We start from the raw sequence: 20,305 nt of genomic DNA, 5'->3' as shown, positions 1-20,305 counted from the left end.
AGGAAAAGATCAGCTCCTAGACCTCGGCTAAGAAACAAACAGCTCTAAACTGCACCCTCCTTCTAGTGCACTGTGTGCAGGTCATGGTCTATTTACTGATTCATTTTAATACCAGCAGGGCCACATTACTATTTCCTTCCCAGTTAATTCAAGTGCTATGGTTCCCTGCTGCAGTTCTGTGCCAGCAAGAGGCATGAGAATGAGCTCATGGCACTGGAAATGCATGCCCAGCTCCAGGCTCACACTTCCAAGCATCGCCTCGGATGTGTTCCTCTTCCCCTGTAACACACACTTAGAGCTTGGCTCTCGATTCCAAAGGGCCTTAAAAGCCTCAAAAGCAACCAGAGAAATGCAAAGCCTGGCTCTCCCACCTGGTTTCCTAGCTGGGCTTTCCCACCACATTGATCACGGTTTGCAGAAATGGAAACCGTGCCTCAGTGGCCACAGGCAGGACACAGGGAGCAGGATTTATATGGTGCAACTTTGTGTTTAAAAGAGAAGACACTGACTGCTGCCAAGAATGTGTTGTTTCTGGATTTCTTGGGCATTATCTGACTCCCTACAGCAGCGAGAGGGGAGGTTGTAACAGCATCCGCTTGGGAGGTGTAAGGAGATTCAAGCATCAAACTGAGCCTTTAAACGCTTTAAAAAATAATGAAGGGCACCATGCTGTTCCACTTAAACCAGAATAGTATGACACACAGCTTGGAGAAAGATTTAGAAACTTTTTTTTTGGGGGGAAATAATGCAGGGGGGAAAAAAAGCATAAAAGGCTAATTAGGATTTGCTCTCTGAGGCACGCTGCAGCCCCCTCATCTTTCTGCCGGGCTCAGCTTCCCAGCAGCCCGATTCTGTAAGAGGGGATCGATTTCATGTGCCCTTTGTGCTCGTTTTAGGGCACCCCCAGGATGAGGGGGCAGCGATCCGGTGGTCTCCTGTTGCCCTCCAGTGGCGGCGGAGGCAGCGCCGGGACCGCGCAGCTCACCTGCTGGGCCGGGGGAGCAGGGATGTCCCTCCGTGTTTAATGTGTCCCAAAGAAGTTCAGATGCTGATCCCGTCTCTCTCTCGCTGCTCTCCCGGTCTTTCCCAGCGTGGGGGAAGGCTGAAGCTGTGTGTGACGGACAGCCACGCCGGGCAGCTCTGCTCCATCACACCTCGTCACACATACTGCTGCATCTCCACATAAACCACGCTGGGAAGCGCCTTTCACCAGTTCCGATTTTGGAATGGGAATAAGCCCGAATTTTAAAGCTTTTTTCTTCAGTTTTTCTTTCAGACTCTTTCTAGCTAGGACCAGGTGTCTGTACAGGTGGCTCCCTGCGAGGTTGCCTGCCCCATTGCAGCGGGCGGGCAGCCGGAGGGGCTGCGGGGATGGGGGGGCTGCGAGGATGGGGGGGCTGCGGGGATGGGGGGGTTGAGGGCATGGGGGGGCTGCGGGGATGGGGGGGCTGCGGGCGCCGCCTCCTGCACGGGGCCGCCAGGGGGCGCCGCGCGGCGACCGCAGGTGAGGTGTTGGGGGGGGGGGGGGAGAGGGGGGGCGAGGAGGCGCCAGGTCGGGTGCGTGATCGCCCCAGGTGTGCGTGCAGGGGGTGCACGCGGCGTGTGCAGGTGTGCGGGTGGGGGGGGGAGGTCACGCACCCGCGGGTCTGGTTGCAGCTGCACCTGGAAGTGCGCAATTGCTGCACGTGGGGGGGGGGGGGGGGCACGTGCTTGGTGCGCGTGTGTGCGTGCGTGCTGGGGCTCGGCTGCTCGCGCGTGTGCGTAGTTTGCGCGTGTGGGTCCGTGACCGCGCGAGGGCCGCGGGTGCGTACGAGGGCTGCGTGCAGGGTGCCGTGCGTGGCCCCTGCAGTGCACCCCGGGGTGGGTGGGAGCGTGCGGAGGGCGCTGGGCACGCAGTGGGGGGGGGGGGAGGTGTCTCCGTTCCTCTGCCCACCGCCTCCCTCCTTGTGATCCGCTTGGAAGGTGTTTGTTTTCATCGTTAAAAGGCAAGGAGGTGTTCTGGGCCTATCCCGCTACTTCTACAGCTGCCGAACGGGATTTTAAGTTATTTTCGTTATTTTATGTTCATTTCTGTCTGGAGGCTCCTGCACGCTGGAGCCTGTACAAACACGGGGCCTTTCCTGCTGAGTTTACGGTCGAGGCAGACAATGGATGAGAGGAATTAAAGTGCTAATGGCCCCGGTTTATAGCTTGGGAACTGAGAGCGGCTGCTCCTGCTGTTTGCTCTCGGATCATGAGGGGAATGTGGAGCCGAGCTGGGAAGGGACCCAGGGCCCAGGATTGACTTTGTGCTGAGGCATTCGAGCTGCAGCTTCTTCACAGCTTGTGGTGATGATCCTGGCCCCAGAACTGGGGAGCAGTTGGCTCACAAAGCCGGGCCCAGGGCTCTTGTGCAGGGAGGTGACCCCCGAGGGTGGAGCAGGGTGTGGGGTGGGGGTTCTGTGGGCACTGAAGTGACTGGGCAGCTGGTGCGAGGTCAGGGGGAGCTGCCAGAAGCCCTGGTTCTTGTGGGCCTTGTGCTGCTGTGCAGAGCCTGGCAGGCCGGGGGCAATGAGAGAAATGTTTTCTCTGCAGGGAACTCTGGTGGATACGCATTGCCCAGAGCAGCACAACAGCAGGGAGTGCTTCACCCAGCAGAGAAGACTCCGAAAAACGTGCATGTGGCAGGTGAGAGATGGGGTGACCTTCTGCTCACGTCCTTCAGTGTCACTGCCTGTGCTGGCAGCCTCAGGAATTGTATAGGGAGAGGGAAGATGTGGGAGCAGCTGAGGAGCCATTGCAGCTGGAAGAGGAGCAGGGACAAACAGGGTCACACCGCTCCCTGCTGCCAACCCACCAAGTCCTTTGTCTCAGCAGCTTACCCTGCAGTGCCCACACCTGAGTGCTTGGCTGACGTCAGTGATAAAATCCACATTTCCTGAGCAGTACTGGGACTCGTGCTCCAAATGTGACCTTGGTCACACTCAGAGCTGCTGGAACCCGCAGAGGATGGCATTGGTCTGTCCCGCTGTCACACAGCCTGGTGTACAAACAAGCTGCCAGTCTATTTATCACCATATCACTAATTCTGGGGGGGTCTGCTTGGAAATTTTTCATGAAAGAGCAGGAATTCCTTGCCTCTTGCACCTATCCTGGTTTTTAATGGTCTTAGGAAAATGTTTAGCGAAATATCTTCAAGGCCAAAATGGGATGTCTGGTTCCTTATCTGTTGCTCACATTTTGGTTTGCGGGGGAGCAGCGAGTTGGCAGCACCTCGGAGAACAAAATATTGAAGTGCTTTTGCTGAGGGGGTGTGAGGGAAACTTCCCTTGATAACAGATTTTATGTCACTGTGTTTATTTCTTTAAAGGTTTGGGTGGGTGGAGTGTGTGCTGCAGGCTCTCTCCCTTTCAGGTAAAAGCCATCTGCATAGGTGGAGCAGTCTTTGTTGTTTTTGTTCATTTAACTTCTGCAGAAAGCCACAAAGAAAGAACTTCTTTTCTGTGCAAACAGAGGAAAGAGGCATTACAGAGCCAACCCACATGGAGCCAGGGAGGTTTCAGTTGCGATAAACGTGTTTGAAGGTGAAACAGAGGTAGTGACTTGTGCTGCTGGTTGTTTTGGGGAAGTACAAGCTCTCTAGCAGTTCCCACAAGTACTGTCTGCTGGGGAATTTCTCTTCCAACATCCACCAGCCATAGCTTTGCTGCAGTGTAGAAGCTGCACCTCTGCTCAGCTTGTTCTCACCTTCATGACAGTGATTAAGTCTTTGAGTCATCAAGCAAGGCCTTGGTGGGAAGGATGGGGTTTTCTCATGGTTCATCTACAAGAGCTTGGACACTAAAGCTGTCCAGTGTTTCCTAGTGACTGGGGAGCAGTGCAGGGCTCGAAGAATTGGGCTGGTTGTGGGGTTTTTCTTGGAGCTGTGGTTATGCTCAAGCAACTGGTTTTTCACAGGGCTGCTGCCGAGGTGCAGGTTCTGGTGTTGTGTGTGGCAGCAGAAATTGAGCTCTCCACAGGTGAGATTGGGGAGTGATTAAAAATCAGAATGAGGCCTCATGGGGAGAAAGGCACATTTGTAAAGTTCTCTTTTAAAAAACACCAAAACCTCCTTTCTTCAGTCCCTGAGAAGCCCCAGATCCCTGGCTTGGGACAGGGCTGCTCGTGGAGCTGCAGTGCAGTTTTCCACGGGGTGGTCAGTGGTAGGAGGTGCCTGGAAAAGGCCATTTATGTTTTTTTTTTAAGTTGTTAAGGAAATTTGGGTACAACACCAGTGGAGGGTGATACGTGGGTGTAATTTTTATGGGAAGATGTGAGAAATGTTATGAAGTTCAACATTTAAAAGGAATTATTGAAATCTCCTGGGAAAGGCATAGGCAGGCTGGTTCAGAGGTAAAATTAGAGTGAATTAAAGCCATTTTAAAATTAATTTCAATTAAAGCAAACTAAAGTGACCCCACTTTTTTAGTCTGATTGCCCACAGAGGACTCTAATGTGCTGTGAATAATGCTATTGGAACCAATGCCTTTGTCTCAGGGGTAGGTTTTCCCCAAAGTCCTGGCATGGTGGGCAAAGGTTGGACCATCTGTGGTTGAGCATTTCTCAGCCTTTCCCACACGATGTCAGCATCTCTCAAGGAGAGCTGAGTCCTGTTTGCTTGTGGATTTACCCAGCAGTAACTAGAGATCACAGGTTTGGTTGGCAGCCTTCTCAGAAGAGTCTTTCCCTCATGGGTGGACTGAAGGCAAGAGGAGAGCACCTGGGAGGGAAGGACAGAGAGGGGATCATGTCCCTGCTCCCTTAGACGTTCACAGCTTTCTGTCTCTGCTCGTTACTGCAGTCACAATGGGGCTGTGACTATGGACTTGTTCTGGATGAGCTGTGGGTCACTAGGAGCCTGCCTGGGCTGTTGTATCTTTCCAGAGGTTATCCCTGGGGACCCGGGGAGGTTGTCACCATTGTCAGCATGCTGACAGGGCAGCAGGATGATGCTCCCCCATCTCAGGTGCAGGGTGGTGTGGGCAGGGCCAGTGGCTGAGCCTGTGTGGTGCCCAGCTGAGGAGGAAGGTTCTGGCAGCCGTTTTGTTCTTGTGATTGTGTGGAGACCTTTTCTGTTGTTTGTTTTCTGCAGCACTCTCCAAATATCTCTCGGCTGTTTGTGGGGCTGTGCAGGCAGCCCTGGCACGTGAGGTGATGCTCTTATGTAGATGGGTGTGGAGGCCTGCCAGAAGCTGCTGGCAATAAAGGCGTTTTGGTGAGTCTTGTAAGGATCTGGTTACTTGCCAGGTCTGCTGCAATCCCACCCAAAGACTGGTGCAAGCCACATCTGTTGGGGTACAGCTCTGTGACACTCAGTGACTCTCTCCCTCTGCATGCAGCAGGGTCACAAAGTTGAGGATAAGTGTTGGAGGTACCTGTGACCCTCTGGCACGGCAGACAAGAGCCGACTGTGAACGTGTTAACCTCTTCAAAAGAGTCTTGTGCAACTCCCCACTGAAAAGCAGGGCTGAGCTGCAGAGTGGCAATTGCTGCTGGCTGTGTTAGTCATCCAGAAAGAGACTTGTTTTTCCTTTTCCCCCTCCCCACCCTGACAGAGGTGTAGAGATTCTCACTGCTTGGTGTGGCCAAAATGTAGAGCTTAGAAATATTATCTCCAAAGGAATCAGTCAGCTCCCCCCTGAAAAACATAAATTTCTCTTTGTGCAGCTCTGGCAGTGAGATTTTGTTCTGGAGGTGCTGAATTCTGCTGCCAGGGCCCCCGAGTCTGAGACCAGTTCTGCTGGGAGAGGGACACAAACATGAACACGTGTGTGTGCCCTCACACCTCCTTCCATGTGGGCATCCAGACATGGAGGGGCCATTCCCTGGTACTGAGATGCCAAGCAGTGGGTACTGCAAGGTTGAGCTGACTCCCTCCGCTCATCACAGCAATACACCAGGGAAAGCAGAGACCTTGGTGGTGTGGGGTGGTCCTGCTATGGAGGGGAATGTTTAATTTACCTTTTGTGTAACTAAAACCAGTAAGCCAGAGTGCCTGAATTTCTAGACCACAAGAAGGCCTCAAAGATCTGAGAAAGTCTCTGGTGGTACCTTGGTGAGACAAAAGTTTTTTGGATGTCCACCTTGGCACCTTAATTTTCAGACAGTTTGGTGGGCAACAGGTTGTCTTTATTGGGTGTGAAAGCTGAAAGCTTGGGAGTCTCTTGGAAGTAAAGGTTTGAAAGGAGCCTTTGGAAAGGGCACTTTGACTTGCGAGTCATTTCTGCTTGCAAAGATTTTATTTTTTACTACTTGGTTAGTTAGGAGCAATTGAGGAGCACGTTCTGCCTTCTCTGAAGCATTCAGCCACTTGGGAGTTTGGTCATTAAATGAATAAAAACCAGGACATCATCCCAGCTTCTGCATAGCCTTCAGGACAGGTGGGGACTGCAAAGTAACTGCATTTGTCACTATCCTGTCCTGCACTGGGCTTCTGCAGCTGTTCTGGGCTTCCTTGAGCCTCAGCAGACACCTATATGCAATCCATTGTCTTATTGCAAAATCAATAAAACCCTCAGCACCTGGGGGAGAACATACCAAGTGGTTTCTCTTCCCTGTGCACACTTGGTTGTGTGTAGATTGCCATCAGGATTTTACCTCCTCTCTCATGTTGTATAGCACAAAAAATTCATACCATCTCCCATGGCTTTTCATGCAGGGTCTTGTTGGTGTCAGTGGATTTCAGACCTACTTAACCAAGAAGGAACTGCAGTCAACACAAGATTCTGATGTTGGTACAGGTCAGTGTGTGCAGCCCTAAGACCTGGAAGGCTTTTTGGACTTTTTATTGCCCTGGAAATTATTTGGTCTTTTTCTCTCCTGCAGGATGATTCTAGATGTTAGAACTGGCCTTCAGTCACATTATGTTTCCCAATAAAGCACGTAATTACTTGAGAATTAGGGTTTTGTGAAACAGTGCTCTTCAGCCCGCTATCTTATTTTAGACAATTGAATTAAAAAAACAAACAAAAAAAAAAAAAAAAAACAAAGCAAGGAGGGAAGTTAGAGTTTCGGTTCCTGCAAGCTGAAGATTTGCATGGGTTCAGCAATGACAAATACATGAGCTCATGCCTAGATTGGCTCTGCAGCTGCCATGCTTGTGGTGAGGGTGAACCGAAAGTCTCTGCACTTGTCAAGACCTGAACAGGATTTTTGTAATGAGCTGTGGCAGTGACAGGTGTTGGTTTAATATCCACAAGGTTTGAGTCCCTGCAGAGGTAACAGCCCTGTGAGGTGCTGGGGTCACACTGAAAGGTGAAAGTGAAAAATAACTTCCAATTCAGCTTGAAGACAGGGTCTGCTGCTGCCCAGAGCAATGTGTGTGTCTGCTTGAGAACCTGTAAAATCTGAACACGTGAGGTCTTCTCTTCAGTTTCAACACGAGGGCAGGAAGGCTCTCACACGTGGTACTAGGGACAGAGCCAGTTGCTGCTTTTGCAAAGTGACATTTTGTCTCTGTTTTAGTGCTTGGGGAAGGAGTGTGGGGTTGGCTCTGGTGACTGTAGAGCAGAGCTAGGGATACAACCTGTATTTTCTGAGTCTTGGCTGAGGTTTTTAACCACTGGGTCAGGCTGAGTTTCCTTTCCCTGCTGCTGGAAACACAAACCCTGGAGCTGCCTTGGCCATGGATCCTTTGGGTGGAATTGCTCACTGCCACTCTGGAGGTTTCTGCCAGCACTAAGGGGCATTCAAGCAGGAGATGGCCTCGTGAGGGAACAGATATTGATTGTTGCAGCATGCCACCACCCTTCCTCATCACACAGATGTATTATTTTTAGGGTTGGTTTGCCTCGCTTAGCTCCAGCTCATTCTTAGGGTGACAAGGACCCCCCTCCAGCAGCTGCCCAGGTGGCACATCAGAAACCACAGCCATGCCTGCAGCAGCTTCCTCTTCCCCATCATATTAATCAGTTCATTCACTAGCAAGTGATGAGAAGTGGGGCCTGGGACAGCTCCAGAAGGGAGAGAACAAACGAGCCGTCCCAGATGATGATTTTAGTATCTTATTTGTATAGAAGCAGCTGCATTTTTCCTAGTTAGAATACATTGAGTTGATAAAGACTTCTCAGTCTGCAGAAGGGGAATGGCTTTTACCAAGCAGGAGACAACAACAATTACATGTTTTGGTGAAGCAATTTTCCATGCTAGAATAATTAGGTGAGTGTATTTTGTGTGAAGAGTTTTAGTTAAAGCAGTGTATTTTCTGGGTACATTCATATACATATTTATTCTGTGTCAAGCAGCTTTACAAATATGAATAGACATTAAGAATACGTTGTTACTGATGAAGAAAACTAGAAAGACTTTTTATTATGGGTTTTTTGTGCTCTGACAGTTTTCTCCTTAGCTGAATGTCTTGCCTGAGTAAGGACTACAGGAACAAACCAAGAACAATGAGTATTCAGTGTCAGTTGTAGCCCACTGTTTCCTATGACAGAGAAGCATCACTCCTAGACACATTGCATGGATGTTACAAAAGAAAATGCATTAAATACTTGGTTGGAATTGTCTTCCAGCACAACAGGTAATGTGGAGCTGAATGTGCTTTGTTCCTGAATCCCATCTCTTGGCAAAATCCCATAGCCTAGAGCCAAATGATTTATGAAGAAGAATTCATTTAATTATGATGGCAGCCAGCTATATAACTGGTAACATTGTCTCAAAACCAGCTAATTGAATTCCTTTCTTGGAAAGGCTGATTTTAGTTCTCTTGTCTCTAAAGGAATGTTTTTTGACCTGTGATCCAGACAGTTCCCTGTATCACTCCTACCAGATCCATGTGTGGTATTGAAATGAGTACCAATCTTGGTCTCTTTAGTGAGTGTGTTTTGCTGTGCACCTCCACTGGCACATTCCTTGTGGTTTCTCCAAGACTTTTCCACTGCTGCTCTGGAGGGTGAGGCTGAGGCTGAGCCTGCTCCTGCCAAGCTCTGGAGCAGTTCCTGGCCAAGTCCTCTCCCCACTGAGGTCTGGCTCTGGGCAGTGTTTTGTGCTGGGGGGTCAGGGGGTGCACAGATGCAGAAACAATTGCAGCAGCTCCTCCCCAGTTGCCATTCAGTTGTCCCAGGGCAGCAGTTCTCAGGCCATTCATCTGTCAATAGGAATCTTTGCTCTTCTAGTAAGTGCACCAACTGGCATTACATCCTGGGCTGCTTTTCAAGGGCTTATTTTACATGACAATAATCTGTTGTTCAGCTGCCATGTTCCTTTCAAGTATGTGACCCTGGCAGTAATCTTCAACCCGGGACTGTCCTTTGCATTTAAATCAAACCCCAGTGAATGGCATCTTTACTAGCACTGACAGGATGAATGCAAACCATGTTTTCAATAGCTTATAAGTGAAATACCTATCAGACTTGAAAGCCAGCTGCTGAAGTCCTTCTAGAAGGACACACTGATTGGGAAGGGAGAAGAAAAAACACATTCTTGTTTTATCTCTTGAGGTCAACAAGCAATAGCAGAGTAGGGCCTGTGGGTATGTGGAAATCAGCAGCCTGTGACCAGCAGCTGATAAAGATACTGGCAGACTGAAGTAACTGTATCCTGAATTTGAGCATCTTGCCTTAAGAAATGCATACAGATGTGCTTGAATCTTTAAAATTCTGAGGATTCTGGCACCAGTCTGCTATAACACATGGTTTATATCAGGAGTGAGGATGCTGTTGGGGCTGAGTGGTGAAAATGTGTTTTAAAGACTTGTCTGGATTGGTGCAGAAGTGTGCTGCTTAGTTCAAGTTAGTGACTGGAAAGAAGATGGTTATTTGGAGCTTGGGATGCACCTTCTCTATAGGTGTAATACAAGATACAAGCAGAGGTGAAGTGGAATTTATACTTTTCCTGACAAAGTATGAGTTTCTACAATAACTCACAAAGTGAAATTGTGTATCATACTATGGATTTGGTATTAGTTATGGGAATTTCTCACTTTTTGTGGGGAAGGCAGAGCAGAGAGTTGCATCCTGGGATGCTTCACAGTTTATATTGTATATTGGATTAGGCTTGGAGCCTGAGGCTGCTGGTGCTGTGCTGCTTTGAAGCCCAAGTCCAGGCAGCAGGGATTGTTTTTGTGGATACAGAAGAGCAATAGGTGGGCTTGTTAAAAGCAGCATTCAAAGCAAGGATGATGCTCTTGGAAGTTCAGCTCTAAAACAAGGCATTCTGTTGCACAAACTTCTGTTTCTCTTGACATTTGATACTTTTAGGGAAAAAGTTCTATTTTGAACGTTTCTCATTTTGACTAGGGAAGACTAAGGTAAAGGGGAAATGATAAATTCTAGGCTAGCTGGTCTCCCTCCCCCTTGCTTTGCTCTCAGTCACAGTTTGATCCAAGTCTCCCCATCCACAGGAATGCTGGTGAACAGTGGTCATTGCCTGAAATGTGGGGAAACTCCTGGGTTTCCTTCTCGCAGTTGTGTCAGGCCTCACTCTACCAATAGTTCAGAGGTGTCCAAACCCACTCCAGCCTCCTGTGCAGTCAAAGCCTGCCTGGAGCTCAGCTCATGGGGAGAAGGTGGTGGTTGTCTCTGTCTCCATGGCAAAGGAGAACCTCTTGCTCTCCCGGCAGGTTGACAGCTGCCAGAGGTGCTCCTGGCTCAGGCAGCCCAGCTCCTTCAGAAGCTTGAAGAGGTCATTGCGGAATTTGACGCCGATGAAGGCGTAGAGGAAGGGATTGAGGCAGCATCGGAAGCAGGCCAAGGTGTAGGTCACATCATCTGCCATGTCAAGCTTCTTGCTCTCCTCACACGAGCTGGTGTTGTTGAAGGCTGAGATGGTCTTGGCCAGCATGACACCATTGTAGGGCAGCTGGAAGACAACGAAGACAATTACCACAGCGATGATGACCTTGATGGCTTTATTCTTCTCAAAGTTGCGGGCCTGCAGTAATGTTTTGATGATGATGAGGTAGCAGAAAGACATGACCAGCAGGGGAAGTAAGAAGCCAAAAACCATTTGAGACACTTTGATGCCAGTGTTGAAGGTCTGCAAGTCATTAGCGATGATGGAGCAACGGGGTTGGTTGCCTGATTCGTTTACACCACTGTGAACCAGCTCAGGGACTGAGAGGATGAAGGCCAGGAGCCAAATGATGATGCAGGTGACCTTGCTAATGAATATCATCCGGGGCCGGAACCGGTGGGCTGAGGCAGCCTGAACAATGGCAAAGTACCTGTCAATGCTGATGGACAGGAGGAGCAGCATCCCGCTGAAGAAACTCATTTTGCAGATGCAGTAGACAGCCTTGCAGGCAAACTCCCCAAATAGCCAGTACATGGCTGCACTGGTGGCCCAGAAGGGGAGGGTCAGCAGGAAGAGAATGTCTGCCAGAGCCAGGTTCAGCAAATAGATGTCTGTCATGGTCTTGAGCCTCTTGAAGTAGATGTAGGTGAGCATCACCAGCCCGTTGCCCAGCAGCCCTATGAAGCAGATGAGGGAGTACATGGCTGGGAGGAAGGCAGCACGGAAGTTACGGACTTCTTCCTTCTCACAAAGGGTCTCAAACAGGGTGTAGTCGATGGTGGTGTTGGCGTCATAGTCTTCGGTGACGTTGTTCCCAGTGCAGAACTAGAAGAGGGAAGAAAAGAGTGTGCTGGGACACTGTGTCAGGAAGGGAGCCCAGGACTGGGCTGTGGGGTAGGCAGGAGATCCCAGACATGGAGTCCTGGGGAGTTGTCAAGCATTGGCTCTCGCCAGCATTATGAACAGCTGGCAAGGTCTTGGGCCTGGAAATATTTCCCTTTCAGTACATGGATTATCTCCCTTCTCCCACCTAAGTCCCCATTGCTCATGTCCCCATCTCACTTGTGCCAGTGCCAGAGGAGGGCTTCAGTTCTCAGGTTAGTAACTGTCAGCGACCTGGCATGGTGAGCATCAGGTCCTCCTGGCATCCGTGGTCCTCCCAGGATTCCCAGTCCTGTCCCCCTGCCTGGTTTCGCTGTGTCAGACTCTGAGGAACCAACAGTGGGACAGGAGCCGCTGCCCGGCTGGTGTCTTCACCAGGCCCCTACCTCTGATTTTAAGTTCTGATTATTCTTGTTTCATCTTCCTCCACTGCTGTACAGGCCAGAGGGAGCTTGCGGTATCTGTGCCCTGCTTTTTTGTGACTTAATCATCTCCAGAACCTTCTCGCCACTGCAGTGAGATGAAAGGTTTCCCCTGGATACCTCTGCCTCTTATCACCGCCTATCTGCGCGCGTTCTCTGTCTCGGGCAGGCTTGGCCCTCACCACATCCTGCCTGCTCTCTGCAGGCTCATTGCCAGAAGTGAAAGGGAAAAGCAGCAGCTTGCAAACCCTTCCCCGTGCTGCCGAGCCCATCAGAGAGCTGAAGCTGGAGCCACGGCATGGCCGAGGCTGCTCCCGTTTGTGGGAATGTGAGTGCTGTGCCTGGCCCACGGTTCCGGAGCAGATCACGGCACAACGCGGTGCTTTGGGTTCTCCTTCCTGCTTCAGATTCACCCTGAGCAGGGGGAGATGTTGAACTCTTCCTCCTTGGGCTCCCCAGCACTGACCTGGGCTAAAGCTTTGACCAGGCGTTTGCCAAGAGCGGGGAGCTGGCTCTTCATGAGTCCTCAGCATGGAGGCTCTTGTGGTTCCTGAAAATACTTGTTTTGGTGCTGGAAGGGGACTCGGTTCTAACAGCCCAGGCTGTCTGAAAATCACAGTGTATGTCATTGTTTCTGTTCTCTCTTTGCTTTCACTCCTTCTGTTTGTTTTTCTCCTGCCTTCCAGCACCTCTCTGCTGTCTCACCACCGCCTCCGCGTGGGGCTGGGCTGAGGTGGGAGCAGCCCTGTCCCCCACACCTCCACAGGGCCGGGTCAAAGTTTTTAAGATCCCTTTACCCACAGCACAAGTACAGCTCTATTTCAACAATGGTGTATTTAACTTCTTACCTGAAAAATCAGAGGAAGGCTGAAAACAAGGGTGACCTGTAACTGCTGACCTGTAGGAGGAGAGGCTGTGTTAGTGTCAGCAGCTGAACCGGGGTTTCCACACACAAAAAAAAGCAGTGGTAATGTACCTGACCATGGCATTCTCAACCCTGTGAAGCTCCCCACAGCTGGCTGAACTCAAACCCCATGGAGATACTAACAGGATCAGCCAGGGTCACACAACAAGTTACAGTCAGTGCGCAGGTTGTCTCAGGAGCCTGGGCCTCTGGCTTCAGCTGTGAAGGCTGATAGCTCAGGACAGATGTCTTGTGCACAGTGTAACTATTTTTATTTTGTAGATGATTTTTTTTCCCCACAGACAGTCAGCAGCTCGACTCCTGTGCCACTCAACCCACATAAAAACATCGAGCTGTGAGAGCAATAAATTTGTCCCAGCTGGTCCCTGGCAGCGGGGTGGCTGGGCTGCTCTGTGCCTTCCAGGGCAGACAGGACTGAAGCTGGCTGAAATTTATTGTTTGTCTCTAAATGCCAGTTGGCTTCTGCTGCCTTTGGATGTGGAGATACAGGATGCTGACACCTGGCAGGAAAAATTAAATTCAGAGCCAGATGTGATTATGGGGAGAGCAATCTCAGACAAGCAGCTCTTCCTGCTGTGGTTAGCAGGGCACAGAGGCCAGTGAAAGCTTTCTCTGTGCTCTATTTAAAGCACATACCAGCCCCTACCTCAGGCAGTTGTGATTGAAACTTGCTCAGCCTAGAAGGTGAGCTGGCAGCTGTGAGAAAGCCCTCACCTCTGCTCTGGTGTGAGCAGAAGATGTGCCCTTCCTTGAGGGAGAGGTGGCATCAGCTGTTTGAGCATCATGCTGCCCATCCTGGGATGCCTCTCTGGGCCCTGACTGCAGGCTTCACCTCCTGGCATATTTGTTCACAAATGGGACTGAATCTTTTCCCCTCTTGTGCCGAGCAGCCCTTTAACCTGAAAAGTAATGAGTGTGCAGCCCAGTGAGTGTGCTGCTCTGTTTTTTTGGTTTTTTTTTAACACACTGTGCCATGTCTTATGAAGTAAGACTGATCAAGTGACTCACCCATCAATCTTGAAACAGTTCAGTTAAGTATCATTCCTTTGAAGATTTCCCCCCCTCCTCTTGGTTGCTGTTTCAGGTATCTTAAATGTCAAATGATTTTTCAATATTAAAAAACTTCTACAGAAGTTTCTTCCTCTCTTTCTGTCCCCCCACCTCATCTTACACATTTGGGGAGCCATAACCAGAGACACTGCAGCCTCGTGGTCTTCCTGCACCAGTTTGGTGAGCAGGTCCCAGTGTCACCAGTTTCAGGCATACTGGATGACGTTCACTTCTCCCTGCAGTGTTCTGGGGTCCAGGGCAGTGGGGGGAGGGAGCAGAAGCAAATGAGTTGCAGAGAGGAAATGAGGCATGCTCTGGAGTTTAATAGACAGTTTTAGGTAGCTGTCTTTTTCTTTCTTTTTTTCTTTTTTCTCCTCTGGCAGTTCCCTGCTCTGGGTATTTTCCTGAAGTTTTGTTCCTCAAAATATTAAGAAAAAACCCAACCCTCTCAAACCTCCCCACAAACAGTCAAACTGGAAACCTCAGGTCAACAAAAACCTATCACAGCAAATGAGTCAGGCATCTTCTAAAGCCCCATTTCAGCCTCTGTTCCTTGGCTGGCAGTGCATGGGTGTGCTGCTGGTTCTTAGAAGCAAGGAGATGTGGGAAAGGCTGGAAAATGCAATTTCTCTGCACAGACCAAGGAGGAAAGAGGTTTGCTCTGCTGGTGATGGCAGAGCAGAAGGGAGAGGGAATAAAAAATCCTTCCGCATAGTGTAAATAATGAAGGGGGGGGATTCATCCCACTGAACTGCAGCCCTGGACAAGTGGTTGGGTGTCCAAGCTCCCTCAATGGCAAAGGGAAGGACATGGCTGTGCTTGAGGCATGGTTCAGGTGTCTGGGCTGTCACTCAGCCCGTGCTGTGGCAGAATTGCTGAGCATGGACAGATGGATCCCATCCAGTTTATAGGAATTGCCCTCAGCATCAGCAACTGATCTTAAGCAAGGTAAAAGTATCTGTAGTAGCAGTGAATCCCCCCAGGTATGTCCAGAAGAGCTTCTGACAATCAAAAATATTTGGTAGCAGAAAGTCTACCCAGAGGAGGAGAGGGGAGCAGGAGTACAACCGCGTAGGATGGCTACAACTGGACAAATCCTGCAGAATGATTCAGGCTGTGGAGCAGCAGCTGCTCACTGCTGCTGGTGCTGAGGAATGCAGCAAGGGGACAGCATGAGCTGGGAATGCTTTAGGGAGTATGGGCAAAACTGAGCAAACCTGCTCTGGCTAAACAAACCCTCCTGTTTTTTCTGTTGGCCACAACTGCAAAGGAAAAGTTTCAGCCTCGAGCACCTTGGCGCGTGTGTAGGCAGAGAGATTGTGTCTTCAAACATGTACCAGTTTCTGGTGCCTCATCACCATCAGTCTAATAAGCTTTTGGGGAAAGAACCAGATAGTTCTGAGAAAAATTAATCATCTTCAACAATATTAAAATGACTATTGGCAGTTAACAGCTCAGTGCCTGTTCTCCCCACTCCTTTTCCCCTCTGCTCTCAACTGGCAGAGGAAAGATGCCATCATATTGAAAGTGATCAGACCCACTGAAACCAAGTCAGACTTTTATCTGATGTGATGATAGATCTGTTAAAGAAAGTTAATTATCTGCCTCCAGTCCTTTTAGGAAACTGTGAATCAAAGGACAAGATAAGCAGAGAGAAACAAGCTAAAAAATTTATTCCTTACATAGCCAATCATGGCAAATCAAAGGCAATATTCCAGTGCTGTGAAACAATTCTTTAGGAATATGCCTCTGAAATACAGTAGTAGGACAAAAAAAAACCCAGAGTAGGAATATAGTCATACTCTTGTCTTTGGGTTCTTGCTAATTATTTCTTTTTGCTGTCGTAATTAACCTTTACCATTTAGCTAAAATCAGAACAGCCATTCCCCCCAAATACCAACCTCTTAAACCAAGAACCTTCAAGGCACCCACATGATGTTGCAGAGAGCAGAAGTTTAAATGAGGCAAATGATGTGTGGTGAACATTTCCAGCTGGCATCTGATGTCTTGTTTTGGATAGGGGATTAAAAAATCCAGGGATTTCCTAATAATTGATTGCTGGGAGCTGCAAGGATGCCTCAAGGAGAACATTCCCTTTGTGCCCTCCCTGCTTCTGCCCAGGGGTCCTGTTCTCAGGCCCTCCAGCTTGCACTGGTGAACATTCTGCATCCCTTGGTGTCCTCTCAGAGGCCAGGAGACCCTGAGCTCTCTCCCTGCTTCAGCACAGAGCTCAACCCCAGCTGAACTTGACTTTCAGGCCCCTCACATGGAACACGCCTGGGCTCCATCCAGAAATCACAGCTTTGCTTCCTAGTGGAGACATCCCTGCCTGGAAAAGGAGGGCTAGCCTGGGGACTGGGACAGCAGACAAAGATGTGAGATGTGGTTGTCTTTGCAGCTGTGCCAGAGTAGCCTTCTGTGTGAATTTGCATGAATCACTGAGTTTTTGCATATAAAAGAAAAGCCTTTTATATTTAAACACACTATTAAAAGTGCTGGCACATGGCATGAATTCGGGCATTATTACTAGAAAGCCAAGGGCTGCAGAGCAGGTACTCACCACCATCCATGGTCTTGTTTCAAGAAGAAATGAAGTCACAAGGTGAGCAAGAGCATCATCTGTTCCTGTGCCGCCTCAACGCGCCGCAGCTCCTGCCAGGGACCCCACTTTGGGAAACTTGGGCTTTTATACTTCCTGCACCTCTGCAAGAAGCTCCTGACACGCCCTGGTGTATCTGACATTTCATAGACCCTCCTCCTCGTCCTTCTACCAATTCAGGAGAGTTGTGCTCCATGCTGTGCTGCCCTCAGCCACCCGGGCACTCAGGTGCTTCCTCAGTGGCTGCACAGACTCAGACTCTCAGTTTGTTACTGAGACTTGGTAAAATGAAGTGGGTTCTGCTTTTGCACCAACACATGAGAAATAGTCTGTGTTGATGGAAAAAGAGGAAAAGAGTTGCCTTCCTTGTCACCTCTCCACAGCAGGTCCTGCTTCATCTGGCAGAGCATCCAGAAGGCAGTGTTGTGGGAAACAGGGAGGATCCCGCTCTCCACCAGACCCTTTTGGGTAAGGTGCTCATCCACCACCTGAAAAGTCCTGGTGTGCAGGGCTACCAGTGGCCAGCCTCTCTTTGCCCTTCTCCCACATGCTGGCAGCATTCTCTCTAGATTATCATCATCTCCAGCGAGTATGTGGACTTCCCCTCCTCCCCTTTCTGCTTTTGGGTGTTTTTGTGTTACTGTCTGCTGAGTATCAGCACTCACCATCTTCCTCAAAAGGTTTTGCACATTTGCGGTCCCGCGCCTTCCCCACAGTCATGTCACTGCAGAAGTTTCAGACCTCAGGATGTAGCCCTGGGAGGACCTGCAGTAATCTCAGCTCCAGTCCCTGCCATGACATGGAGGCACTTCATCTGATCCTCTTCCCAAATGGATCAAATGGATCAAATCAATCCGTACAAATCAGTGGCTTTTGTTTCATGGTTGTCCAAGGTGGATGGCCCTGCTCTTACAGATAGAAACATCTCCAGCTCCTCACAAACTCACTTTTCTTCCAAGGTGACTCCAAAGTATTTGCTTTGGCATCTTGTGGAAGAGGGAGAACACAACTCAGGCAATGTTTATGTGGCTGGGAATCACATAAAAAAGCTCTATTCCACTTCAGTGCACTGAAATAAAGGAGAACCTGTGCTACCTGTGTTGTATTTGGGCTAATTGAGAGAGAATGCGTTTACTCTGTGTCAGACAAACAGCTGTAATTAAATAGCTATTCTAAAAGGCTTCTGTGCCAGCCAGCTACTGCCTGGCTGTCAGGAATCAGTATCCTTCCCAGGGTAATCAGTATCTATCTGACAGTAATCAGTAATCTGTCTGACCCTTTTATGAGAGATGTTTTACAAGGAGCAGGTAATTTGCATGAACTGAGTTGATCAGTTATCAGCATTTCTATCAGGCTTCCCAGGGGGTGACCTGCAGTGTCCTCAATACAGATCACACACCACTCACTACCTTTCACCACTGCCTTTCACCACTGCCTTTTCAGCCTTTGGTTTATCTCGGCGGGCTGGTGCAGCTCACATCTCTGTGACTATTTATTGCTCCGCTCTCCTTTTGTTCATCTGTTATCCAAGCCTGTACGCTGCCTTTGAGAGCTTTATCTTTTAACCACTTCCACCAAGGACTAGAGCTGAAAGGCCTCACTTTGGTACAGGCAGAACACCCAGAAGTGGTGGGTGTGAAGCCTTTGAACACAGACAGGGTGTTGGCTGTGGGAGCGGTGGGTGTGTGGAGGTCTCTGTGCCCACACTGCTGGGATCAGCATCTGTGAATCCATCCTTAGATCCCTGGTGGCTGAAGCCAAAGGCAGTGAGAGAAAGGAGGCAGGCAGATGGTTTGCAGTTTGTTTGCTGCACGTACTCCCAAGCTTTGACTTCAAAGTTTTAGTATATGCCAAGTTCTGCTTTCTCAGAACAAATTCAAGCGTAGTGGTTTCCTTTAAAAAGAATGGAAATATTCTAAAATGAATAATTTACTATGGCTTTATGATCCCTTTCTCAGCAGGTGGACGTTCCATGCTGCTATAGCCAGCTCTGCCCAGGAACCCCTTGCAGGGCCCAGCAGGAGCCGTTTCAGGTGGGTGAACAGAGAGCTCTGTGGTCCAGCTCCAGGCTGAGAACTGAGGAGTGTTTTGCATACAATTAAAAGCATCACAGTTCAGCTCCAGGTATGATGCTCTGTGACTCTGCTCTGTGACTCTGCTCTGGGCTCTGCTGACCCCTCCCTCTCCTTGCACCCTGCCACAGGTTGAGACAGAGTGGAGCACCAAGAGAAACACCAGCTCTGGCCCCTGCTCCCAGCTCTGTTCTGGTCTTATGCTGACCTGAACCACCAAAAGAGTTTCTCCCCTTTGCTGTAGGAAGCCCATGACCCAGACAGAAGTGCTGGTGAGTTAAGGGTGAACCTTCCTCAGCTGCCCACTTCCCTGTAATATCCCTTCTCTTACATCAAGGAGGGACCCTGACGTCTCCTCTACTCTTCTCCTGTGCCTGGCAATGCCAAACCACGATGCTGAGGATCTCCCACCTTTGGTTTTGCCTCCTGTCCAAATGCCCTCCCTGTCTCTCAAGCTCCCGAGCTGGCACTGGGGAGGTCCAGGGGAAAGGCCATGTTTTGAGTCAGCAGGTTGGCTCAGGGGGCTGTGACATGGGCACTCGTCAAGAAAACAGAATAGCAGAAGTGAAATTGTGAGTAAATTCCTGACATTAAGAGTGCACTGAGGTGGGATTCCTCACCGAGAGTTCTTAGAGTGATTGTAGGGGATGCCCTGAAAAAAAAAATTTAAAATCTCATGATTGTGGTCTCCCCATGAGGTTATTAAAAGATCCTTATCCTCCCAGCAGAGGAAGCAGCAAACACAGCTCAGGGGCTGCACAGGTTCCATGCTGCCCCTTGGTGAGCCACAGGGAATTCACTGTCTTGGTGCCTGTGTCACGTCAGGCTGATGGTGTTTCTGGTTCTTTTGGGGGGGAAAAAACCCAAACAAACCTGCAGGTTTACCAGGTTGGCACCTACTCTGCCCTAAAGGAGCTTCCTGAACCAGGTCCAGGAGGAGTTGAGCTGTGCCAAGGGAAATGTACTGTGAAACACAGACATAGCTGGGAAAACAGCTCCTGGTGGCATTTGCTGCTCTCCTCTCCCTCTCATATTCAAAAGGTGCAAGATGTAACAGTCCCCTGCAGTCTGTGAAACAAGACTGGATCTAGAAACAGAGAACAATCCCATCAGTGCTTTCTCCAAGAGCTCCTCCAGTCTTCTATTTCACATATCTGACATACTTTATCCCTGGGCTTAAAAAAATTAATAATTAAAAAGCAAACTGTCTTTTTTCACCTGCTTTCTGTTTCATTGTCACACTTTCTGATTTGGCTTTTTATTTTTTGGCACTCTGGACTTGGTGCTGGCCTTAATAGAACTTAATAGAGTGAAAAAAACAAAGCAAATTGAAACTAGCTGTTTACAGAAATTATAGACTTCTCTAAGTCACAAGTGGAGCTGTACGTGATCATGTACAACAAAATAAGACACCAGCCCAATAACTGCAAAACCACTTCAAAAAAACCCCTTCAAGGCCATGGAAAAAAAGAGGCGTCAAAGTGAAAGAAGGGAACTGAGAACAAAACCATCAAGAAACAGCCCAGAGCAGGATCCCTCTCTCCATCTTGCAGTCCTGTAGCTGATCAGCACAAGCCCCAGGGCAGGAACCACCATCAGG

The 20,305-nt window shown here is 49.4% G+C and overlaps 1 protein-coding gene and 1 long non-coding RNA gene across 3 annotated transcripts; one reads left to right on the top strand and one right to left on the bottom strand.

The window, feature by feature from the left end:
• The first annotated feature begins 2,612 nt into the window (after positions 1-2,612).
• On the top strand, positions 2,613-18,668 carry LOC139788605 (uncharacterized). Of its 2 annotated transcripts, none has more exons than XR_011722893.1 (4): positions 2,613-2,667; positions 5,111-5,233; positions 6,677-6,758; positions 18,592-18,668. It is a non-coding gene; the product is annotated as an uncharacterized lncRNA (long non-coding RNA). The 2 variants fall into 2 exon arrangements; XR_011722894.1 differs by lacking the exon at positions 2,613-2,667 and adding an exon at positions 3,961-3,998.
• On the bottom strand, positions 8,218-17,205 carry CCR7 (C-C motif chemokine receptor 7). Its single transcript, XM_071728676.1, has 3 exons — positions 16,595-17,205; positions 12,908-12,957; positions 8,218-11,580 (listed from the first exon to the last, which is right to left on the bottom strand). Exons 1-3 carry the CDS (start codon positions 16,602-16,604, stop codon positions 10,516-10,518), a joined length of 1,125 nt encoding a protein of 374 aa, XP_071584777.1. The 5' UTR covers positions 16,605-17,205; the 3' UTR covers positions 8,218-10,515.
• Positions 18,669-20,305: the final 1,637 nt, after the last annotated feature.

Source organism: Heliangelus exortis, chromosome 29 (assembly GCF_036169615.1).
Source record: "Heliangelus exortis chromosome 29, bHelExo1.hap1, whole genome shotgun sequence".
NCBI lineage: Eukaryota > Metazoa > Chordata > Aves > Apodiformes > Trochilidae > Heliangelus > Heliangelus exortis.
This window is presented reverse-complemented; position numbering and strand designations above follow the sequence as displayed.